This window comes from Chiloscyllium punctatum, chromosome 3, assembly GCF_047496795.1.
Source record: "Chiloscyllium punctatum isolate Juve2018m chromosome 3, sChiPun1.3, whole genome shotgun sequence".
NCBI lineage: Eukaryota > Metazoa > Chordata > Chondrichthyes > Orectolobiformes > Hemiscylliidae > Chiloscyllium > Chiloscyllium punctatum.
The window spans coordinates 74,917,320-74,944,052 of record NC_092741.1 but is presented as its reverse complement, the minus strand read 5'-3'; the positions used below and the strand labels follow the sequence as shown (position 1 = coordinate 74,944,052).

General features: G+C 39.4%; 1 protein-coding gene and 1 long non-coding RNA gene across 2 annotated transcripts in view; one reads left to right on the top strand and one right to left on the bottom strand.

Moving 5' to 3' along the window:
• Positions 1–3,677, bottom strand: part of kcnk3a (potassium channel, subfamily K, member 3a) — a 91,766-nt gene extending 88,089 nt beyond the window's left edge. The window contains exon 1 of the mRNA XM_072555195.1: positions 3,321–3,677. Within this exon, the coding sequence (XP_072411296.1) occupies positions 3,321–3,603 (283 nt within the window). The 5' untranslated portion in view covers positions 3,604–3,677. The remainder of the gene's footprint in view (positions 1–3,320) is intronic.
• On the top strand, positions 2,731–26,136 carry LOC140460591 (uncharacterized). Its single transcript, XR_011954215.1, has 4 exons — positions 2,731–2,893; positions 3,484–3,549; positions 14,090–14,166; positions 26,040–26,136. It is a non-coding gene; the product is annotated as an uncharacterized lncRNA (long non-coding RNA).
• The last annotated feature ends 597 nt before the right edge of the window (positions 26,137–26,733 follow it).

Genomic DNA, 26,733 nt, shown 5'->3' with positions numbered 1-26,733 from the left:
CTGAATGTTTGGTCATCTACACTAAGTTAGGTCTGTGACACAGTTTGATTTATTATATTCCTGTGACATATCTTGGAATGTTTTACTTGCCTACAGCAATATGTAAACAGATTTTTGCAGAAGGACAATAGCAGATACACAAAAATATTTCAAATAAACTGCCAGTCATGCAACAGACACTCCTTCCACCTGACTCAACACCACCTACCACCTACCACTACTTCCCAGTCCCTGTACCCATCTCCTGCTCCTAGTGGCCTTCTCTGTCTCAGTTTTCAGTAGTTTGGTCTTTATTTTCTGGCATTTAGAGGCATGAGGGAGAATTTAATTGAATCTTGCACAATTCTGAAGGGTGGACATTAGAGCTGTTTCTTCCAGCTTCAGAATCTAGAACATGGAGGCAACAGTCTCAGAACAAAGAGCCAATACTTTGGAACTAGGATGAAAAGAAATGCCTTCACTCTCAGGATTGGATTGTTTGGAATTGTCTTTCAGAGCATTGTGGATTCTCTATCATTGAAAAGTCAGGACTGAGGTAGATAGATTTCGATCTCTTTAAAAGCCAGTAAGAGGTGGAATTGGGATAGACAGTTAGCTAAAATTGCATTCAAGGGCAGAGCAAGGTTGAGCTAAATTGTCTATTCTTTCTCCAATTCCTTAGGTTTTCTCAGACCTATCAGGCTATTCCACTTGAGAGGCTGCAGCTTTCCTGACCTTGCACAGCCAGCAAACTGCATTGGGGCACGGATCTGGTGCACTCCAGCTGACTGGCAACATTTGTATGAGAATCAAACCTGAAAATAAGTTAAACTGAAAGAACTGTGGATGCTGTAAATCAGAAACAAAAATGGAAATTGCGTGAGAAGCTCAGCAGGTCTGGCAGCATCTGTAGAAAGAAATCAGAGTTACAGTTTTGGGTCGAGTGACCCTTCCTCAGAACCATTAATGCAATTTAAATGTGCACATGTGAGCATGTGTGCAGTTGCTTTGAGGCATTTGTGTCCATTTCAGATGGAAGTTACTGATTGCCCCCATACCTTCACTGTTGATAAATTACATGATTGGATTTCACAGTTATAGTGAAGAAAATAATCTTATAACTTTTTCCACATTTCATTCATGATGTCTATGGAGAAATATTCGAATAAGAGCAGGCACATCTAAATAAAACAGTTCAGAGTGACAGTAACTGCATAATAAAGCAGTTAAAAATAGTCCATCTGATCACTTATAACAGATAGGAGCACTCTAAACACATAGCCAATTTTTTAGAAAGCTGACAGCTTTCCAATTTAACATGACACATACTTGGATTAAGCAGCCGCTAAATGGGCAGAGCTTCTGAAAATATTGCAGAGAAACACCGCATGCAAACTGAACCTGCATCTAATCTAATATCCCCATAAATATGATCATCATTAATAACAACAGCAGCAACAAATCACATTTCATATAAGAGCATGTCGAGGCAGTTCACAAGTAGGCATTACAATGTATGTCAGAGTGCGTAGCACTGAAAAAACACAGCGGTCAGGCAGCATCCGAGGAGCAAGAGAGTCAACGTTTTGGACATAAGCTCTTCATCATTCCTAATGAAGGGTTTATGCCTGAAACATGGACTCTCCTGCTCCTCCAATGCTGCCTGACCAGTTGTGTTTTTCCAGCACTATACTCTTTGAGTCTGATCTCCAGCATCTGCATTCCTCATTTTCTCCTAATTGATTACAATCCAGGAAGGGAAAGTTGTGAAAGGGAGGGGTGGAAAAAAGGTTGCTTGAAGAAATAGATTTGCAGATTTTTTTAAAAGTTTGATAAAATAGTGGAAAGATTTAGGGTAACAGTTTTAGGAACTAAGACTAAGGTCCTCAAAAGCTGTGCACAATGTGGAATTGGAAGATAGCATTGAAGCAAATTGCAAAGACCAACATAAATTTACAACAGAAAAAAGGGGCCATTATAGAGAAACAGATCTGTGCTGATGTGTCTGGTCTACACAAACTTTCTCCCATCCTACTTAACTCCAACCCTATCAGCAAAGCCTAATTGCCTACATCTGTTCCTATTACCTATCGTTTTATGATTATGGTCTAAAAGAGCTGTTACATTCTTCCTCATATTCATTCAGTTTCTCGTTTAACGCTGTTCACCTCACCACTCTCTGGACCATGGCGTTACTCCCGTATTCCTCAATGGATCAATTATTGACCATCTTATAATATTGATTAACGGTAATCTGGGAGCCCTACAGAAGTGGAAACACCTACACTTTACATGCTCCTGCTAAATTTAAAGACCTTTATTAAATCAGCCCTCTGGCTTCCTTTTCTGAGAGAAAGCATCTCCAACTTGTTCAAGCTTTCCTGACAGTTCTAATGTTTCAGTTCTGCGTAGTTCTCGTAAATCTATTTCTGTTCACATTTTCCGGAGTCCCCACGTCTTTTTGCAAGTATAGAGAACAAAATGGAGAGCGTGGTCGGACAAAGGTGCCATATGAGTTTAACATAACTTCTCTGCTTTTCAATTCTATTCTTCTGGAACTGATCCCCAGTGCTTTCTCTGAATTTTCTTTTTTAGCCTGCGTTAACCCGCAGTGCCACTTTTATTGATATGCGAATCCCCATTTCCTAACTGCCTTTGTCCCTGTACTCTATTGGAATGCAGTTGTACAAATTCGCTCGTGTTAATCACGGTACATCGTGTAAACGGCTGTGAGTATCTGTTGCTGAACGCTAAGCTATTTCACAGGAAAGTCTTTGTTAATACGAAAAAAACATTTCTCCACTGATCTTCATGATTTCCCTTCCCCTGGAAGAAAGCAGTTGTCTGCATTAACATTCCCAGGTTTGGCGGCGATTATGATTTATGAAGAGAATCCCGCCGCGGTTTACAGCAGGTAAAATGAGTTTGATATGAGAACTTCCTAAATATCGGTGGGACAAAAGCAGTTAGTCCGGACTATCGGAGCTCGCCGTGTAACTTCCAAAACAAAGACCCTTTCTGTCTGGAGATGCCCTGAAACATCCTTAGAGAGGACTGTGAATATTTTCGCTCGTGAAATTGCGTAACATGTTTCAATGTTTGCAACTTTACTTCGATCTCTATGTTTTTCACAAACTACCAGAGACAGCAAATAGACTGAACTAATAAAAAAACGACATATTGCATGGGCGACAGACATGAACTTTTGAATGAAAAGGGGGCAAGATGTAAAATAATAAATTAGTTTTATTCTCATTACTAATGAATTATATAAATGCAGTCAAGTGCAGGTCTGTAATAGAGGGCGGGCAATTGTGGGTAGGGGGGGGGGAACTACTTACCGATAGTTGTGATCACAGTAATGGCGAAATAAAAGGATCCAGCGAATTTCCACTGGACCCCAGCTTTGTGCGGTTTGAGTCTCAGGACAACGAGCTCGAGTTCCTCGTATTTCTTCTCGCTCAGGTTGTATTTATTCATGAGCTCGAACCTTCTCTCCTCCAGGTTCTTCTTCTCCGAGGTCTCCTGCTTGGACTCCAGCGCGTCGAAGACGGCAGCTCCGACGAGCAGGTAGGTGAAGGTGCACACAATGAGGGCGAGGGTCCTCACGTTCTGGCGCTTCATGGCGCCGCTCCGGGAGCCGCTGGACTCATGATGTACAGGGAGAAGTCTTGAGATCGCGGCGGAGCGACAACCCACACCCTCGGAAGCTGGGAGCTGTCTTTCAGCACCGCCGAGGCAAGGTCGCCACGCCTACCCGTCGTTCCTGGCCATATTAGGGGAAGGGGGGAAGGAGGAGGTGGGGAGGGAGACGGAGCTGACTCACACCAGGGCAATTGCAGAAAGAAAAAGCACACGTATCTCCGTCCTGGGAAATATATTGATGTATTGAGGGGAAATTGATGTGTTACAATGGCAGCTGTTAGCTGTTGTAAAGCCCATAGAGTGCCTCTGCCTATCCCCCACAGAGTGGCTCTTGAATATGAAGACGCACACAATGCTGTATGGGTTTTCCACCTTTTGAAAGAGAACAGAAAATACACGCGAACTGTCTCGGTGATGGGCTCAGCGGATGTTATATTCGAAATCCGAGAAGTGCACGTAATTGACCAATAAACACTGATGTCAATCATTAGTCAGAGGTAATAAAATATGCATCGGTATAATAATTGTTTCCAGTCGCACTTCCACTCATCTGTGAAAGTAGTGGGCTGGGGTCTCTAATGTGCACTGCACGCTTCCAGCTATCCTTCAGCACCACTTCGTCAGTGCATGTTAAACCAGACCTTTGTTGGCTCTGTGTCTCTCTCTGCTTCTCTCTGTGTGAATATTGCTTAGCGTTGGGTATTTTTAACCTTTAGTCAACTAAGAATAGAAAACAGAAGATAATAAACTGCGCCGTGGGCTTTTCATATCTAATGCGAGTGCCCCACCAGGCGTTATTCGCTATTGATGTATGCTTGGTGCTAGTTTGATGAATGGAGTAAGATGTTTATTCCTTTATACGTGAATTGGCAGAGGATTAAATAACAGCTGTTGTTTAAAATTACTGGTCGGTTATTTTGAGTTGTATTAACTATAGAAATTTTAAAGTCGCATACATAATTTGTAAAGATCTCTCCAGCATTTTAGAGAAGATGTATTGTTCTGTGTTTGAGGGGGAGGAGCAGTGCTGGGGTTGTGGGGTGAGGGGGGGGGGGGAGGTTGGGCTGGCGGTTGGTGGCTTGTGTTTTGCACAATCTGTTAATTTTACAGCGTGCCAGCGGCTTTGTTTGCTTGGTCTTTATGTTTCCTCCTCGACTGTCACTCACGTTCATGCATCTTTCTTTAGCTGGGTTCGGACTTTCCTTACCTTCAACCCATTTACACCACCCCCGCCCCCCAAACACACACCTGCGTTTTTGTGTAATCTTTTTTGGACATTTGTCTAATTCGGAAATTCGTTCACTTGTATTAATCTGTACAGGTTTTTCATTTATAACATGCAAATACAAACTGAACCAATTGCTAAAATCATTTCCTAAAATACTGTGTACAAATGCAACACACATTATGTCTATGTCAATGTCATTTTAAAGAATATTCCCTACCCTCACTTCCATGCAAATCAATTTTATCAGTATCTGCTTTAGCCTATTTTTGAAGTTCTGGGCATGTCAGGGAGTACGTGTTGCAGAACTATCATGTTAGGAAGTTTGCTGCAGAAGATCTTAATTGATAAAAAGAAAGCTTTGATTGATGCATCCTGTGAAATTGTAAATACATACTTCAGTACATTTATGATGTTACACAGAATTCAAATTGGTGATACTCATTGCAATATTACCGTCATCCTTAAAAAAGCCAGGGCTCTTTACTCCAAATTCTGTGCAAGAACAAACGCATTGCTAATAGGATACTTGCTCGGGAAATTTCAAAAACAGAGTCTTTGTGTTGTCATCTGCCCGTGCCACCTTTGAGCCTTGCTGCCGGAAGCAGCAGGATGGTGAAATACGTCTGTCCTGAATGGGGTTTGGTCCAGAGAAAAGGTGCGAATGTCAGATAAATATGTTGCATCAATACATTTTTCATCAGATACAATTGTTTACTAAGTTGGCCAGATGACTGGTTTAAAATGCAGAGTGATGCGGACAACATAGGTTGAACCCCCTCCCCTTCAGCTGAGGGAACCACGAAGGATTCTCCTTCTTAACCTCTTCCCACTCCTGAGGCATGGTGACCCTCAGGTTAAACCACCACCAGACATCTCTCTCTCTAATAAGAGAGCAGGACTATGGCGATGTTACTTTTCTGTGTCAGACTTACTGATTTACTCTCATTTTAATAACTCATTTTAATTGCAATTTCAACCTCAACAAATCTTACCTCATATGCTACAAATGATATTGAAAATCTAAAAAAGAGTGAAGTAGAACTTAAACAGATCAGACAAAATCAGTTCAGCAGCAACCATCCAATTCCTTTAGCTATAAAACTGAGAAATAAAATGACCGGTAAACAGGTAGGAACAGGTTTTGTCAGCACAGTTTAGCCTGTGTCTTGAATTTAAGTTTGTGGTCTATCCTAAACCATTACACACTTTTCCCAGGCCACAACAATCCATTTCCTGTGTACACTAAATTCTTTCAGCCCACCAAAAATTTTAGTTTTGATTTGGAAATCAGAAGAAAGGTAGAGGTTATATTGGATTTGGGCTTTAGTCCAAGAATGACTTTTAATTGGGAAAGTTTTGGGCGTCAACTTTCCCTTTACATTACCTGTAGTATGCAACCAGTGTTAAATGTGCTGCTAAATGATGGCTTACCTGAAAAGTGGCGAGGAAGTCATAAACGTTTAGCATGATGCATACCTTGCATTGTTTTGAGGCAGAATGCACTCCCTAAAACTGATGTGCATTTTCATAGAATCAGAGAATGCCTACACTGTGGAACAGGCCATTTGGCCTATTGAGTCCACACTGACCCTCTGAAGACCATCCAACACAGACCCACCCCCCTACCCTATTCCTGTTAACCCTGCATTTCCCAGCCTACACATCTCCTGAACACTATAAGCAATTTAGCATGGAAAATCACCCAACATGCACATCTTTGGATAGTGAGAGGAAACCGGAGCACCTGAAAGCAATCCAAGCAGACACAGGTAAAATGTACAAACTCCACACAGACAGTCACCTGAGGGTGGAATCGAACCCGGGTCCCTGGTGCTATGAAGGACTGACCTAGTGGCTGGAGCAAATAGGGTGGACTGGACTTCAGGGGTTAAACTATAAGGACAGATTATACAAATTAGGCCTGTTTTCACTAGAATTTAGGAGATCTGATTGGAGACTTCAAAATATTAACAAGATATTGACATGAAAAAGACAAACTATTTCCACTGGTTGAAGATTCTAGAAGTGGAGGACATAGTCTAAAAATTACAGTCAGACCTTTCAGGAGAGATGATAAGAAGCACTTCTATACATAAAAGATGGTAAAGTTTAGGAGCCCTCTTCCACAAATGGCAATTTATGTTAGATCAGTTGTTAATTTTAAATCTGAGTTAGATAAACATTTGTAAGCAAAGATACTTATGGATATGGCCCAAAGGCAAGTATATGGAATTGGACATAAATCAGGCCTGATCTCATTGAGTAATGGAACAGACTTGAGGGGTTGAAAGGCCTCTACCTGTCCCTGTGCTCCTGTGCTCCTATGGTGCAGTGGCATTGTTACTGGACAAATAATCCTGAGACTAGGTAATGCTCTGGGTAACATCTGCCACTCCTCAGCCCATTGGCCCATCTGATCGAGTCCTGTTGTACTCTAAGGTAACCTTCTTCACTGTCCACTACACCTCCAATTTTTGTGTCACCTGCAAACTTACTAACTATACCTCCTATGTTCACATTCAAATCATTTATATAAATGATGAAAAGTAGTGAACCCAGCACTGATCCTTGTGGCACTCCACTGGTCACAGGCCTCCATTCTGAAAAGCAAGCTTCCACCATCACCCTCTGTCGTCTACCTTCGAGCCAGTCCTGTATCCAAATGGCTAGTTCTCCCTGTATTCCAAGAGATGTAATGTTGCTAACCAGCCTACCATGAAGAACCTTGTTGAACGCCTTACTGAAGTCCATATAGATCATGTCTACCACTCTGTCTTCATCAATCCTCTTTGTTAATTCTTCAAAAATCGCAATCAAGTTTGTGAGATGTGATTTCCCACGCACAAAGCCATGTTGACTATCGCTAATCAGTCCTTGCCTTTCCAAATACATGTACGTCCTTTCACTCAGGATTCTTCCCAACAACTTGCCGACCACTGACGTCAGGCTCACCGGTCTATAGTTCCCTGGCTTGTCCTTACCACCTTTCTTAAATAGTGGCACCATGTTAGCCAACCTCCAGGCTTCTGGCAACTCACCTGTGACTATCAATGATACAAATATCTCAGCAAGGGGTCCAGTAATCATTTCCCTAGCTTCCCACAGAGTTCTAGAGTACACCTGATCAGGTCCTGGGGATTTGTCCACTTTTATGCATTTTAAGACATCCAGCACTTCCTCCTCTATAATATGGACATTTTTCAAAATGTCACCATCTATTTTTTTGAATCCCCCATCGTGAATTTGAATTTTAAAAAAAGTTTGGAATTAAAAATCTAGCAATGATTGTGGAACTGTTGTCATTTGTTGTAAGAACATGTGCAGTTCATTGATGTCTTTTAGGGGATGAAATCTGCTAGTATGGTGGTTCAGCGGTTAGCACTGCTGCCTCGCAGCACCAGGGTCCCAGGTTTGATTCCAGCCTCGGGCAACTGTCTGTATGGAGTTTACACGTTTTCCCTCTGTCTGTGTGTGTTTCCTCCCACAATCCAAAAGATGTGCAAGTTAGGTGAATTGGCCATGCTAAATTGCCCATAGTGTTAGGTGCATTAGTCAGAGGGAAATGGGTCTGGGTTAGTGTGGACTGGTTGGGCCAAAGGGCCTATTTCCACACTGTAGGAAATCTAATCTAATCCTAGTCTACATGTGATTCCAGACCCACAGCAAAGTGATTGACTCTGAAACTGCCTAGCAGGCCACTCATTTGCATCAAGCTTTTAAAAAGTCTTTAAAAAAGGAAAGTCAACCCGATGGGCCACTTGATACCAATATGCATAGAAAGTGACAACAGTAACCTCAGCCCTGGCCACCCAGTGAACTCCTCTTTCCTAATATCTGGAGTTGGGTGCAAAGGTTGGGGGAGCTGTCTCACTTTCATACTCATGAAGTTGTTTCTTAGCAACAACCTCCCAGATAATATTTCACCATCCATGGGAATATTCTGTCCCACCAGCAGAATATACCTAGTAGAGCTGGCAGCCTCTATACAGTCAAGAGAGAATTTTCCTGGGAGTCTTCAACTTTGACTGATGACCCCTTGAAGTCTCAACTCATCTAGTCAAACATGGGAAAGGAAACATCCTGATGATGAGACTGCACCTCCCCCACCCTCCCCTCTGTCCCTTCAACCACTCACACACCTCTTGACTGATAAATCAGTACTCCAAATGCTGAATGTCTTAGAAGAAGCATTTTTTGACTCCCTGCCCTTTTTTTTATATAAAAGCCAACATTTCATTTGCCTTCCTTATTCGTCACTGAACTTGCACATTGTTTTTTTTTTGTGATTCATGATTCAATAGAATTCTGTGTTGTAGATTTCTGAAGTCTTTTTCCATTTAAATAATATTCACCTCCTCTATTCTTCCTTCCATAGCAACACATTTTCCCATATTTTATTCCATTTGCAAAGCTTTGACTCTCTTGTACTAACCTGTTTATATCCTTGTGAAACTCTTTGTGTCATCCTCCCACTTGTTTTCCCATATATTTTTGTGTCATTGTACATTCATATTCCTCATCCAAGTCATCTATATATAATGTCAATAATTGTGGATCCAGCACTGATCCCTGTGGCACATCGTTAGTTATAGGTTGCACCCCCACCCTGTCTCAATTTTCTAATATTAGCCAATACTCTTACCATGCTGATATATTACCTCTAAAATATGGTCTCTTTTCTTATTAAGTAGCATAACATATGATATTTTATCAAAAGCCTCTTGGAGGTCAAACTATATTACATCCATGCTTCTCTTGTATCTATGCTGCTTGTAACTTCCTCAAAGAATTCTACTAAATTTGTCAGGCATGATTTCCTTTTTTGAAACCATGCTGATCCTGCTTGATCATATTTCATATTTCTAAATGCTCTGCTATCACATCCTTTATAACAGACTCTAACATTTTCTCAATAACAGATATTAAGTGAACTGGACTATAGTCACCTGTTTTGTCTCCTTTCCTTTTTAATTGAAAGTGTCACGTTATACTCACAAATCCAACTCCAAAATATATCACTGTTTGTTCACTGTTGTTTGGCCAAAATCCTAGAACACCAATCCTAACAACACTGTGGGTGGAACCTACACCAAATGGAGTTCAAGAAAGTAGGGCAGCTGGAAATGGACAAAAATTGCCGTTCCTCAGTAACATATCTCATGAATGAATCTAAAGAATAATAACTGAAGAATAATTTTCAATCAGGAAAACACAGAAAGTTGCTGAAACAGGGAAGAAACCATGTTCTAATGTTCTCCGATGAGGCACTGGAGGCCCAGTTGCAGAAGTTGGGGAAGAGGAGATCAGTCCTGTATACATAAGGGACCAGGAGCCTTTTCAAATCACATCATAAAGGCAGCGAGAGCAAATGGCTATCATAGTCAATGTTGCTATCGTAGCCCACATGGGTCTGGATTCAGTGCTGCAAGAAAATCAATTACTTCATACAAATGGACAAGGCAGTGAATGCTCCTTCAAATGCTAATTGTTATAATGAACCACTAAACTAAGAAACTGCTAAATTTACTAACACCTCTTCATTCTTCTACAAACAGTCTTTATTTCTGAATCCTTATCTATGAATCGCATTTTAAATTCATGCCTCATTCTCACTCTTTTAGCTTTAAGCCACACACCTACATCTCACAGTTTGTACACACTACCAGCTATTCAACCATGTCAGGTGCATTATTCCAAAAACATTGGCACACATTCACTGACTTGGCTCCCTCTTTCTTGCAAGATAAGTTGTCCTATGACCACCTAAATGGCAAGGAGCACTACATTTGCAAACCTTAATCTTGATGGAGGAGACAGTGCTCACCAACATTGGAGTTTTAGCATGCATTTCTTAACCATGTCCAGCCTCACAAGACCTCCCCTCACAGCAATCCAATCCATATACTCAAGAGTTAGAACAAGGCCATGCAGTGACCTTTTGAACATGCTCACCATTCAATAATATGATGGCTGAAGGCTTATGTACATCTCTTGAAATAGAACTGCTGATGAATGCATGTTCAGCCTGTGAAGTTAAGAAAGGGTGGACAGTTTGATCTTCAAGCTCCAAATGGTACGGCTGGCACTAAATCAGTGTTACACAGTGACTGACATCATGAATCATCCACACTGCCTAATTCCCAGATCAAGAAATCATCAAGTGTGTAGACATGTACTGCAGCTGCCATTTTGGACCTAAAATGGCACTGATTGCACCAATAATCCAAAAGCTACAGGATTAAATTTTGCAATACTTAATTTCCATTATGCTGTTAATTCTTGTCTTGCAAACTGTCAGATTTTACCAAAAATGAAATCGAGAACCCATTGGCAAGTGGGAAGCACTACAATGACTGCAGACATTTAGAAGAAAGACCAGTATCTGCACTAAAACACAACTAAGGTTAGGCAGGAAATGTGAGCTTGGCACCATATCTCACATTCTGAGAAAAAAATTCACGTTTGTCCATCCCAAACCAAACACAGTTCATACTTCCAGAGAGATTCTAAACACCTTGACATCCCCATTTACCAGCCCCTCCTCCAGTGCTGTTTAATCAATGCTGGCTTTTTAAAAAGAAATGAACATGCAGATAAAGGAGCAGATGATGATAGTAGACAGCAGTTTATGGTTTTCAAAATTCACAAGCCACAGAATTTCATCACTAAACAATGCCAAATTTTGGAACTATTAGATAAAACAAAATGAAATTTGACTCATTTGACCACTGTGAATCCTAGTTAAGATATTATATGTGATCTTGTCAGCATTTCCCCATGATCCACAGTTGGACATAAAAACAGAATGGACTTTTTGGCAAATTCTGTTTAAAAAGCTACTTTGAACTCTAAAAGCATTCACTCAATAAAGTTAATATTCATTTTCATAATTAAGCATCACAGAGTAATATATAATGTGGAGTGAAGAAGCTTGTCTATCAACTCAGATATGAACTTTTAATGAGGGCAAAAGGCTAGCCTGTCATCATGTAGAAACAAGATAGTTGCATTCTGACACTTGTGCCAATATTGGTTTTCAAATGATAGATCTTAAGTTGATTAAGTGAGATTGTTGAAAAAGAATAGGATTGGAATATTGAAAATGACTAGGATTAAACTGATTGAATTAAGACAACCCTGTGTTGAGATAAAAATGGTAGGAACTTAAGGCTTTACATACTACTGTTCGGCAACAAAATTTCAGGACAAAGGTATATGAATTTGTAAGGCATGTTAAAGAACAAAGTGCTGGACCTGGCTATCTGCTATCAACACGGTCCTTCTCAGTATTGTGGCATCACTCCTTCCATATTCTCAATCTTCCATTTATAATTAATTCTTTCTGTCACTTACTATCCATATAGCCCTTCACTTTTCTAACTCCACACCTTTCTGTATCCATTTCTTGTGTAAACATTTACCCAAGACAGTTGCAATTGAACTCTTAAGCTTCCAATTTCCTTGTCTTTGATCATTCATTCACCATAATACTGATGCAAATTTTGACTTGATCAGCTAGACCCTCCTTTCCAGCTTCAATGTCTTTTCTCCTATCAAGTCACTAATTCTATCTAATCTTGATCATTCACCCCATTGTGACCATAATCTTTGCTCACATAAAGTGAAGAAACACAGACTTGAGCCATGAAGAGTTAATTTTAGAAATACCACAGAATGCATATAAGCAACATTGCTCATATTTGGCAGACTAATTTTATAAGGTTTCCATAAGAATCAAAATATATTTTTCTATTGCTTGCTCCTTTTCAACTAAATGCTTAACTGTCCTTTTTTATCTATTCACAGGATGTGGGCATCTCTGGCTAGTCCAGCATTTATTGACCATCTCTCATTGTCCAAAGGGCAGTTAAGAGTCAACCCATTGCTGTGGTTCTGCACTCACATGTAGGTCAGACCAGGAAAAGATGACAGATTTCCTTCCCTAAAGGGCATTCATGAAATAGATGGTTTTTTTTATTCCAAGAATCAACAATGGATTCATGGTCACCATTACACTCTTACTTTTGGATTCTTCATTGAATTAAAATTCCACCATCTGCCATGGCAGGTCCCCAGAACATTAACTGAGTTTCTGGATTAATAGTCCAGCAGAAATACCACTCTCTCATTGCATCCCTCCATTGCCTCACTTGAAGTAACACATAATAATTTGGCTGGAACGTACATGAAAAGTTGTATTATTTTCTGCTGTGTACTCTATTTTTAGTTGTATTAAATAATTTCCAAAATTAAAACATTTCAAATTATCACTGGCTTGAATGCTCTATATTTCAGTGCATTGCTAATAATATGCTGGAAGGAGCAGTTTATTTAGGGAATGGCATTTTTGTTTAAGTTTCAATCTTGATGACATAAGTAAAATGACAGGAAAACTATTAACAATTAACAGAAATAAGAAAATAATATAAATCTTGAGTGAAAATGCTTTAGAAATATTGTTTGCAATCAGCTATCAGATATTAATTTTCATGATATTTTCTGTATGTTTATATTATGGTTTGGTAATTGTTGGTCTGAGATCTTTTTTTGAGTTTTAAAATTTAATATGTTGCATATTTTCAATTAGAAAGGAATGCTAATTTTGGAGTCTATCTTATGTGAATCATGTGTAATTTGTATAATTAATCATAACATTATCTCTTACTACACAATATGATGCATATCAAGTTTCATAGAATGTTTCTCAGTTGTGGGAAGTATACTTTCTAGTTAACATAATTTAGATGATCAATTTATGTCTAATTAGCAGAAACCAGAAGTACACAATATAAGTTTTTGCCAGTTGGAAGATGTTTTTCATACTAGTATCTCTATAATTTTTCAATGTTCATCACTAAATCCCTTCATGTCAATTATGCCATCTAATCAATCTCTAGTTTGCTTAAACAAAAATTTGAGCATTCCTTACCACAAAGTGTAAAACGTAAGTTCAACAATCAGTCTCAGAACTTTTGGGAATTTTTATCCCATGTGTTGGTCCTGATAAGAATAATCTTGTTGATGTTGAATTCCTTGAAGGTATTTTTGGGGCATTGTGTCAAATTCATTATTGCACAATAGTTCGGAATAAATTGTTCTACATCTCAAAAAAGCATTCAATCAAACCTTTCTCCATCATCAATCTGTAAAACCTTTGATCGACAACTTATAACAACACAGATGTGCATTTACGTAGCAGCCTTTAACATATTGGAATGCTTTAATTTTCTTTATAAGGTTGTGGTCAAACAAAATTTGATATCAAGCCACATACAGAGGAATGAAGACAGCTCACCAAAAATAAGTACAAAGAGGTAAGCAATACAGAACATATTAAATTAAGAAATAGAATTCTTGAGGTGGAAAGGTTTAGCCAAATTGTTCAAAAGGATTTGAGCATATTCAAGTACATTTGTTACAACATATAAAATTAATGGTGTGTTGTTTTGTATCTATGAGAGGTGTTTGTCCATAGTTCTGACTTTCTTTCATGTGGCCTTTCATGCAGTGCCCCCATGTAGTTTGTCTTCAATTCTTTTATAATCAGAATTTTCTGAGTGATGGAAATATTTTCAAGAAGTCTAGGTCACATATTTCACTGCTCAGTGTTAAAAAATATGTGAATGAGAATCCTGCCCTCTTGCCCACCACACGGTGTAAACACTATCCACAGACCTTATGTTTGCTCCCCTAAATGGCAGCAGGTGATTTTTTGAAGGTTAGAACAACGGTAAAATTGAAGACTTTTGTCAATAATTTGAGTAATGTGATCTGAGTTTCTTTATTTTTACCACAATGCAAATGATTTAAAAATTAGGTAGATTGAAAAGAAATTGTACAAAACATAGGTGCTTTGTTTGAAAGGTGCTCGGGAGATGACCTATGGTGTTTCAATTCAAATACAAACATTTATTTTTTTAAATTCTTGTAAGTTTAGTTGGTAATTTTTTGGAGTTAATATATTAATATCTGAGTTTTTTTTGCACTGTTTTTAAGTATTTCTCAGTCAAATGACTTCCTTCTGTGCAATAATCATTTTGTGATTCAGGAGCGTAACTGAGTGAGTTAACTGAGATTATCATAGTTAATATTATCCTGGTTAATAATGAGGAAACTTGTGTCTAGTTCACGGCACATTTCAAGGGAGTCCATTTTTCTATTTGTTGTTTCTCATTGTTAAAAGTATGATGGTTAGGATTATATTTTATGTAATTTTATAACTGCTTAATATGTCAGCATGGAAGCAGACAATGCAATGGAGATGGAAGTAGGTGTTCTTTAGTATGGAGGTGACATGAGTTAGAAATTCAGGTCAGTATCAAACTGAATGCCAAGACTGGAAATAATCTGGTTCAGCATTTGACAGCACTTGGAGAGGGAGTGGAGTCTATGGCAGAGGAACAGAGTTTGGTTAAGTGATGAGCATGATAGTTTTGATTTTCCCAGTTAAAACAGATACAAGATTGAATGTTGAATAAACAGCATAGTGGCAAAGGTAGGGGAGGAATCATAAGAGGTGGTAGAACTGGGCCTCAACATAGATATCCCAGATGTATTCAAATAACATTTATAGGATATATTGATAGATAGGAGTTATGTTGGAGCAATGCAGAAATACTTGGCAGTAAATAGCTGCCTGAGTGAGGACCTGACAGGTCCAAAGTTGTTTCCACGACTTCTACCCTATTCCAATTAACTAAAGCCTCAGCTGTGCCAATATTGACGTTAGTATTTTTGCATTATATTCGAATTGGCTGACCCTTGAAACACAACAGTAGGGTCAATTATGAAATGAGACACCTACTTGGTAATGTTTATGGTGGAGGAGTAAGATTGCAGGTTTTCAAGCTCAATTTCACACACATAAAATGCGATCCTGGCATTGTTGGATTTTGTATTTACAAAGAAAGGAACAATGCTAATGAAATGTGTTTCCAAAGTGTGAGTTCCTATTAAAGGGCTTAATTTGTTTTACCTGCAAATAAACATATATTCAAATTCAAAAGTAGTTGCATATTCAATAATGAATTTAATAAGTATATACTAAATATCATGTTAACTTTTGTTGCATACAATGAACAAATATCTACATTTTATATGCAGGGAAATAGGTTTGTGTACAAAATGCAAATATAACCCATTTTATTTAAACAACATTTCTTGGAACTGAGTCAGTATGATTTGTGCAAACATTGATGGCCAAGCTCAAGATGGTTACCATGTCACAGATTCTTCACATCATTTATACGTAAATGGTTTTCACATGTCTGGTCTACATTTGTTTAATGTACCAGTTAGTGTCGTTGCATATGGAAAATGTTCAGCAAAGTAAATGATAGTTTCCTATTGTAATTAAAAGGCACCAGATGGCATAAAAGAACAAACAAACAAAATGCTGCTGTTTGACATGCAATATCTCAGCACTGATTAATATCCTTTGCTTCAATGAAATCAAATTTGCCTTCATAAATCCTTCTATGGTGAAAAGTTCTGGTAATAATTATATGGTCTATGGTATAATAATTTACGTAACTCATGGTAGGACTTAATATTTGGATAAAAGTAACTTGATTTAATGTATTATATGTCTCAGGCAGTAACCTGTAACTATAAACTTTTTTTTAGTGCTTATTTTAAATGCTGTTCATGGTTACTCCTCTTTCCCAAATATCATATCGCGGAATTTCAAAACAATTAAAAATCAAATGTCTTTATTTTTCAATGTGGTTTCTAACATATTTCAATTGGATTATTTTTTAATAAATACTCCTAAAAACATTAGAATGCTTTACCTCACTTATATATTGGAAGCCAGATCCCAGCCTGCACTAGAATATTGGCAGTGTTTATAATGAATGATCAGTAAAATTGAAAGGATTTTAATAGCCACACATGGAAGTCAAAGCCATTATGGTCCTAAAGGATTATAGGCTGCTAGCTCAATAGAGAGATGACTGGTAGTGAGTTTAACCCGAAGGTCACAATGCCTTCAGTGAAATTTAGGAGGCAGGGATTTATGTTGATTTCAACTGGAATTGAACCCATGCGATTGGTATCCTTCTGCATTGTAAACCAGCCAACCACACAATTGAAATAACCAACCTCATGGAAGCTTAGGTTATCATCAAAGAGCTGTCTAAAATTTTCAATCCATGTTTTAATCTTTGCAAAGGTTTTTTGAGTAGACTTTATGCTACCAAAACCCAGAGAATTCCCCAGTGAATGAAGACACTGGATGGAGCAGTGAAAGACTTGAAACAGCCACTTAAAAGTTTGAAAATTGAAGGTTTTATGAGATGTAATAGATGATAAGAAGAGAGGCCATGTTTCTCATTGTGGGACACAATCCCAATGGAGCCGAATTATACCATGTCTGGAAGGAAGGAGAAAAGTTCAGGGTACAAATAATGTTATTGCCAATGGCAGCCCTGCCCAATGGTTTATTAGTAGTAGATGTCTTTATGCCAGATCGCACAGATCAATTTTACTTTCCTGATAATGCAGAAGCAGAGCTTTCAGTAAAATTACAGACAGGTGTTCCTCTATATGCAAATATGAGTGGGTGAAAGCTACCTTTGATACATCCTTGCAGATTTCACTTCTTACAAAAAGAGTAGATAGTAGATTCCTTTGGCAAAACCAACTATACTGGTATTGTTCCCTAGAAAATCACTGGAGCAACTTAATGTTAACAGGGAAAAGACAAACAGAAATAAACACATAAATAGTCTTGAAACAGAGCTATCTATATTTTTCAAGGGCCCTTAAAATGAAATGCAGTCCCCAGCAACCCTGGCCACCCTTCAGATACGGATAGGTTAATGACATGTTGCTATTCCGAGCAAACTCCAGAAAATTGCGTAGATATCTAAATTACACAGTAGGGCTTCATTAGAGTATTGCAACTGGTGTGTCTGTCACCAATTGAAAACCTGAACTGAAAACCAGGTGGGGTGCTCATTGACAGGGGCTTGACATTATCAGTTTCCATTCAGATATTTATTTTGATTGCATATTAGCATTCAGAACACTTAGGTTTGTTTTTAAATACATTTTTGTGCAATATGTTTTTAAGTAAGCGTAACTTCAAAATGAAAATCAATTCCTTAAAATATAAAACTGATTTACACTGTGAATTAAGTAAGTTTACAAAAAAAAATTTGAATTTCAATAAGAGGGGTCAATTCTTATTCACTCTCTACTTTCAATTTCCTTGATTTCTCAACCAAAATCACAACACATGAGCAGCAGAATTCCATTAAAAACTGTCCTCTCTCAGCTGATGAATCAGTACTCCTCCATGTTGAACAAGACTTGGAGGAAGCACTGAAAGTGGCAAGGGTGCAAAATCAGTTCTGGGTGGGGGATTTCGATATCCATCACCGAGAGTGGCTCAGCAGCAGCACTACTGAACAAACTGATCAGGTCCTAAAGGATATACTGCTAGACTTGGTATACGACAAGTGGTGAGGAAAAAAAAACAAGATGGAAAAACATACTCAACCTCATTCTTACCAACCTGCCAACTGGAGATGCATCTGTCCATAATTTTATTGGTAAGAGTGACCACTGCATAGCTTTTGAGGAAACAAGGGCATTCACATTGAGAATACCCCCCTAATCATGTTCTGTGGCACTGTCATTATGCAAAACAGGACAGGTTTTGAACAGATCTAGCAACTCAAGACTGGCCTCCATGAGGCATTGTGGGCCATCAGCAGCAGCAGTAGAATTCTATTCCAGCACAAACTGCAACCTCATAGCCCAGCATATCCCTCACTCAAACATTACCATCAAATCAGGGAATCAACCCTGGTTCAACATAGAGCATTGGAGGACATGCTAGGAGCTGAAACATGCATACCTAAATACGAGGTGTCAACTTGATGAAGCTACAAACAGGAAAGACAGAACTAGGCAATCCAAAATCAATGGATCTGATTTAAGCTTTGCAGTCCTGCCACATCCAGTCATGAATTGTGGTGGACAATTAACCAATTCACTGGAGGAAGAGGTGTCTCCACAAATACCACCATCCTTAATGATGGAAAAGCCCAACACATCAGTGAAAATGACAAGGCTGAAGCATTTGAAACAATCTTCAGCCAGAAGTGCAAAGTAGATGATTCATCTTGGCCTCCTCCAGTTGTCCCAGCATTATAGATACCAGTGTTCAGCCAGTTCGGTTCAGTCCATGTGATATCAAAAAGACGGTTGGAGGCATTGTATACTGCAAAGGCTATGGGCCCTATTCCAGCACTAGCACTGAAGAGCTAAGCTGCGAAGCTTGTCACTCCCCTGGCCAAGCTGTTCCAGCACAGCTATAACACTGGCATCTACCCAGCAATGTGGAAAATTGCCCAAATATGTCCTGTACAGAAAAAGCAGGACAAATCCAATACGACAAATTACCGCCCCATCGGTCTACCCGCCCTCATCAGTAAAGTGATCGAAGATGTCATCAATGGTACTAAGAAGCAGCATCTGCTCAGCTATAACCTGCTCGTTGATGCCCAGTTTGGTTTTGCCAGGGCCACTCAGCTCCTGATCTTATTACAGCCTTGGATCAAACATGAGCAAAAGAGCTAAATTCCAGGGGTGAGATGAGGGTGACAGCCCTTGACATCAGGCCCTTGACCAAATGTGGCATCAAGGAGTCCTGGCAAAACTGAAATCAATGGGTGTCAGGGGGCAAACTCTCCACTGGTTGAAGCCATACCTGGCACATTGAAAGATGGTCATGGTTGTTGGAAGTCAGTCATCTCAGCTCCAGGACATCTTTGCAGGAATTCCTCAGGGGAGTGTCCTAGGTCCAATTATCTTCTGCTCATCAAGGACTTTCCCTCTATCGTAAGGTCAGAAGAGAGGATGTTTGCTGAAGATTGCACAATACTCATCACCTTTCAGGACTCCTAAGATACTGAAGCAGTCCATGTTCGGATGCAACAAGCTCTGGACAATATTCAGGCTTGGGCTGACAAGTGACAAGTAACAATCATGCCATACAAATGCCACAAAATGACCATCTCCAATAAGAGACAATCTAATCACTGTTCCTTGACATTGAATGGTGTTACCACCATGATTCTCCCACGAGTAACATTCTCAGGGTTACAGTTGACCAAAAAATTAATTGGACTCACCATATAAACACAGTGGCTGCAAAAGCAGGTCAGAGGCTGGGAATACTACTTGCCTGAATGAGTACAGTTACAATAATGTTCAAGAAGCTCAACACCATCCAAGATAAAGGAGCCCATGTAATTGGTACCATATCCACAAGCATCCACTCCCTCCGCCACTGACTGTCAGTAGCAGTGTGTAGTATCTACAAGATGCATTGCAGAAATTTGCCAAAGGTTCTCAAAAGGCACCTTCCAAACCCATAAACACTTCCATCTAGAAGGACAATAGCAGAAGATATATGGAAACACCTCAACCTGCAAGGTCCCCACCAAACTGCTCACCATCCTGACATGGAAAAATATCACCATTTCTTTACTGTTGCTGGGTCAAAAACATAGAATTCCCTCCCACAGAGCATTGTGTGTCTACCTACAGCATATAGATTACAGTGGTTCTAGAAGGTCACCTCTGTCTTCTCAAGGGCAACGAAGGAGGGGCAATAAAATGCTGGCCAGCCAGTGGTGCCCAAGTGAGTGAGAAAAAATGCATCTTAAATGTACAAAATATCCTTTGCAAACCACAGTGCAATAATGTAACCATAGAATTCCAGTCCTCTACATCCAGTCATAAATAATGGTGATAATTAAACAATAAAAGGTTACAAAGTGGATGATTCAACTCAGCCTGCCCCGACATCCTCAGCCTCACAGATGCCAGATTTCAGCCAATTTGATTCACCCCATGTAATATCAAGAAATGGCTGAAGGCTCTAGATATTGCAAAAGATATAGGCCCTGACAATATTCCATCAATAATACTGAAGATTTGAGCTCCAGAACCAACTGTGCCCCCGAGCCAAGATGTCCCAAAATGTAACATTGGCATCTCCCTGACAAAGTTGAAAATTACCCAACTATGTCATGTGTATAAGAATCTAGACAAATCTAACACAGTCAATTACCACTCTATCAGCTGACTCTTGATCACCAAAGTGATGGAAGAACTGTTAGGTAAATTGCCCGTAGTGTTAGGTAAGGGGTAGATGTAGATCTCGATGTAGATGTAGGGGTATGGGTGGGTTATGCTTCGGCGGGGCGGTGTGGACTTGTTGGGCCGAAGGGCCTGTTTCCACACTGTACGTAATCTAATCTAATCTAAAAAAAACCTCATCAACAGTGCAATTAACCAGCACTTGCAAACTAGTAACTTGATCACTGATGTTCAGTTGGCATCTGCCAGAGCCATTTGCAGCCTTAGTTATAACATGAACAAAAGGGCTGTACAATCAGAGGTAATGTAAGTGTCACTGCCTTTGATATCACAGCAGCATTGACAAAGAATGCCATCAAGAAGCTCCAGTAGAACTTGAGTCAATGGGAAAAAGGGAGAAAGCTTGTTAGAGTTGTACCAAGTGCAAAGTTGTGAGTGTTGGAAATCAGTCATCTAAGCCCCAGGACATCTCTGTGGGAGTGAAGGGTGTGGTGCTGGAAAAGCACAGCAGGTCATGCCGCATCCATGGAGCAGGAAAATTGATGTTTCAGACAAAAGCAATTCATCAGAAATGAGGCTAGGAGCCTCAGGGTGGAGATTTCCTATTTTTCCTTCTCAACCTGTTCAAGATGTTATACATACCCTGCAGCAGACGGAACTTAAATTCAGGTCTCTCAGTCCAGGAGTAGGGACTCTACCACTGTGCCTTAAGAGGGCCCCTACAGAAGTTCCTCAGTGTAGTATCTAACCATCTTCAGCTGCTTCATCAATGACCTTCTCTCCAATATAAGGTCAAAAGTAGGATGTTCACTGATGATTGCACAATGTTCAGCACTATTACATTTCCTCAGGTACTACAGCTATCCATGTCCTAATGTAGCTATACCTGGTCAATACCTAGGCTTATGCAGAGGGCAAAGCATCCAATTTGATTGGCATCCATTTATCACTTTCAACATTCACTCCTTTCACAACTGACACACAGCAGCAGCAAGGCATTATCCCCCCACCCGCAGAACAATTAGCTAAGGACAATAAAAACTGGTCTAGCCAGCATTGCCCACATCCCCTGAAGGAATGCAAAAAAATTACATTTACAATCTTCCCTATCATTTTTTTCACTCAACCAGTCTAGTTTTCTTAGACATTGTTTTTCATAATCTTCTTCTCTTGCTGCCACGATTTAAATGTAACAGTAGGATATCAACTAAGAGTCTTTTATAAACTACTTTCTTTAAGCTACACGATAAAATAATAAATGGATAATTACTTAAATAACCAGATTAATGTGTATCCTGGTTAATAAGCATCCAAAAGCTTTATGCATTTTTTGCAACTTACCATGGTACTGTGTAACCCCAGTTTTAATGCACCACAGTCTGGCGGAAATGTATGATTCTTACTAATGTGACTTCAACTTCTTTTGGACTACAAATTAAGTCTGTGTAGTTTTATGAAAACATCTTCAGTTGATTTCCTTCAGGCATCATTATTATACATACAGCATTTGTTTACTTACACTTCATACTTTCAAACAGACACATACATTTCTCTGCTAGTCCTATGTTATCTTGGGAGAGATCAATGAAGTTGGTAAACTAAGAAGGTGATAAAAGAACTCTGAACATACAAGTGACTGACATTTCAAGGAACAAATTAAGATATAGCAGGAGGTGATATCAGTAAGATGATCATCATTCTGGGAAAGAAAGTTATTAGGAATTGGGAACAATTTAAGATTTTAATGTGTTTTTTAAATTGTTTGTGGTATGTAGGCATTATTGACTGGCATTTATTGTTCATCCCTAATTAGCTTTCTAGGGCTATTTTGGAAGTAATTAAAAGTCAACCCGTTGAAGGGGGTCTGGAGTTTAGGAATAAATAGAGGACAGTCTCACTGTTAGCAGTGTATTATAGACCCTCAAACAGTCGACAGGCAATAATTGAGATATGCAGACAATTCACTCAAGTGTGTAAAAACAATATTAAGGTTACTTACATCTGGGGATTTCAACTTCTCCAACATTAATTGCGATAGTTATAGTTTAAAGGTTTAGAGGAAGCAGATTTCATGAAATGCATTGAAGAAAGTTTTTTATATCAACATTGTCCAATGAGGAAGGTGCAATTTTGGATGCAATTCAGGGGGAAAAGCCAGGCAGGTGTTCATGATAGCAGTGGAGGAGCATTTTAGCGATAGTAACCACAACACCATGTATTTTAAGTTTGTTATGAAAAAGGAAAAAGACAGTCTGCAAAAAAGGTTCTGGAGTGGGAGAAGGAAGATTTTGTTAAATTAAGACAGGACCAGGCCAAAGTAAACCAGGAATAGCTACTTGTGGTTAAATCAGTAGCAGAACAGCTGCTGGGGGTGGTGGGGAATTTTAGTGGATAGGTCGTGGGGGCTTTCAAAAAGTAATGGTGAGGGTACAAGCCCAACACATTCCCTTTTGGGTGGAACATAGAAGCAACAATCATCCAGAACCCTGGACATCTCAGAATATTGGATTGGATAAGAAGAAAAAAGAGACACTTTTAGCAGATTAGCTGAGTAAATCAACGGAGGCCCTAGTAGAGTATAGAAAGTGCAGGGGACAACTTAAGAATGCAGTTAGGAGAGCAAGGAGGAACATGATAAAACACTGATGGCTAAGGTTAAGGAGATATTCTAAAAGCACTTCAAGGGGAAAAGGAGAACTTGGGAAACAGTAGGGTCCATTAGGGCCCAAGGTGGCAATCTGTATGGGGAGCCAGAGGATATTGGAAGGGTGTTAAACATGTTCTTCACATCACTTTGGAGATGGAGGATATAGGTACAAATTTTGAGAAGAGGGACCATGAGGTTCTTGAACAGATTGACACAGGGATCGAGAAGGTTTTAGAGGTTTTGGAAGGCTTAAGAGTGCACAAATCCCCAGGTCTGGATGAGTTGTTTCCCAGGCTGCTGCGCGAAACAATAGAGAAAATTACAAGGGGTCTTGACCTAATTTTTTAATTCCTCTCTGGCCACAGGGGGGTTGCCAGAGGACTAGAGGACAGTTAGCATGGCTCCACTTTTCAAGAAAGGTGGGAGAGGTAAACCAGTTAACTACAGACCAGTGAATTGCACATCAATGTTAGAGAAATGGTTGGAGAAAGTTCTGAATGAGAATATTAATCTCCACTTGGAGAGGCAATGTTTGATCAGGGATAGTCAACATGGCTTTATTAGAGGGAGGTCCTGTCTAACTAATTTGACTGAATTTTTCAAAGAGGTGACCACGTGTTTAGATGAGGGTAGTAAAGTTGATGTAGTTTATGTAGATTTCTGGATGAGTTGTATCCCAGGCTGATGTAGAAGGAAATGTGGGCATTGATAAGTAGATTTGCAGAACACAAGGAGATTGGCCAAGAGGTTGAGAGTGAGGAAGAAGAATGTAGATGATTGGTCAGATGGGTAGATCAGTGGCAGATGAAATTTAAAACTGGTAAGTGTGAGGTGATGCACTTTGGAAGAAGTGACAAGACAAGGGAGTGCTGCAAACCAGAGTAGTATTAATGGAGTATTTTAACTTTAGCACAGATTGAGAGAGACAGACAAGCAGCTGTCAGAAAGGTATTGAATTTCTGAAATGCGTCCAGGATAGCTTCCTACAGCAATATATGCTGGATACAACAGTGAGACAGACAATATTGAGGGGTCAGACAACATTGAGGGGGGAGGCGGGGTAGTTGAGGTAATAAACTTCACAACCTTGAAAAAAATACTTGAAATTTCACAACATTCAAGGTCAAGTGTTAGAAAATGGGACAAGTGGAAATTCGGAATAGTTTTGTCAGTGCAGAGTTGATTGGCCAAAGGGCTTGTTCTGTACTGTCTGATTCAATGGGGTTACATGCAGACCAGATCAGATAAGGACACTAGGTTTCTATCCTTAATGGACCTTAATAACCAGATTTTTAAAAAATAACAATCAACATTGGTTTCATGATTATCATTAAGCAAGCCTCTATTTTCAGATTTTTAAAATTGAATTTAAATTCCATCATCTGAAATGGTGGGACTTGATCCCAAGGCTGCTGAGCAATATTCTGTTGTGCTGGATTCCTGGCCTAGTGTCACTCCCACTAAGCTATGGCCTGTTTATCTTCTATGACCTCCTGAAACTCCACCATATGTAATGCCAATGTTTATGCAGAAGTAAGTCAATTTGAGTTCAGGATGCTTCTTTGAATGTGTAGAAAATAGTGGATAGCAAGTGACATTAAATTACATCTCTGAGCAATTTAACACACAATAAGATGATTAAAGACTGAAGGAGAACTTTGGTCAACAGAAGGAGAACAAAAGACTTGTCCTTTTTGACGAGGTCAAAAGATCTCGTCAACTCAAGGTCACAAGCTGACATTCCATTTTGAATTAACTGAATTCACTGCCTTTATTAATTATCATTCTTCTGTATTCATTATAATAAACTTAATAAATTTTGTGAAACATATGAAACCATACTTGTATCTGGAATAGTTTTGTAATGGATCGGACCTCATAAACCTTAAAACTGGCTCTCTCAACCCAGTCTACAAATTATATTGGCTTAACTCTAGCAATCAAAGCTAAAGTGGACTCCAAACCTTAAAACTCTACGCTGATAATGCCGCACTAACATTCAATACTGAAGAACACTTGCAGTAGCAAGTGGACAGACTCTGTCACCTTTAAAGAGTTTGGTTTGGTACCCGCATCAAGAGGTTGTTATACTCCATGGGCAAGGATGTTGTCATACCATAAACCAAATCACCATCTACTAGCATTGACAAGATGGCATGGCAAATCATTGATAGCCTCTAGGCTACACATCAAGGCTCTACACTGGTAATCTGTCAATTGATGTTGATGTCAACACATCCATTACAAAAGCCTACAGTAGTTCTGCCCAGATTAAGTAAGAGAGTGTAGAACAATGGTGCCCTGACTGAGAACATCAAATTGCAAGTCTATGGATCCTGAATCCTCAACCCACTGCTCCACAATGCTGTATAATGTATGTTACCAGAAGGAAAGACTGAAATACTTTCCATCTTTTTTTTTCAGGTCATCCTTGGCATTTGTTGGCAGGACCAGGTCACTAATTCAGAGGTCCAGAACATACTAATTCCAGCATACACTTATTTAACAACAAATAAACAGCATTTACATTAGTTTGGCCCCATTCATTGGATGATTGATGGTGACATAGTCAAATACTTTCTACTACTTGCACGCCCAACAGTGACAGACAGAGTTAAGTGATCCCACAATCAACGGATCAGATCTAAGCTCTGTCATCCTGCCACAGTCACAAATATTGGAGGAAAATTAAACAAGGGGAAAAGGGGATATAAGATAACTTTGGCAAGTAGCATTAAGGAGAATCCAAAGAGATTCTGTAAGTACATTAAGGGCAAAAGTCTAACTACAGAGAGAATAGGGTCCCTTAAAGATCAACATCGCCATCTATGTGTGGAACCAGAGCAGATAGGTGAGATACTAAATGAATATTTTGTATCAGTATTTACCGTGGAGAGGGACATGAAAGTTAGGGAACTGGGGAGATAAAAATGATGTCTTGAAAAGAGTTCATATGACAGAAGAAGAGGCACTGGAGGTTTTAAAACACATAAAAGAACTGATCAGGTGTTTCCCAGAACTTTGTTGCAATCTAGGGGTGAGATTCCTGGGCCACTTACTGACATATTTTTAGCATCTATAGCTGTTGGTGAGGTGCTTGAAGACTGGAGGGAGACTA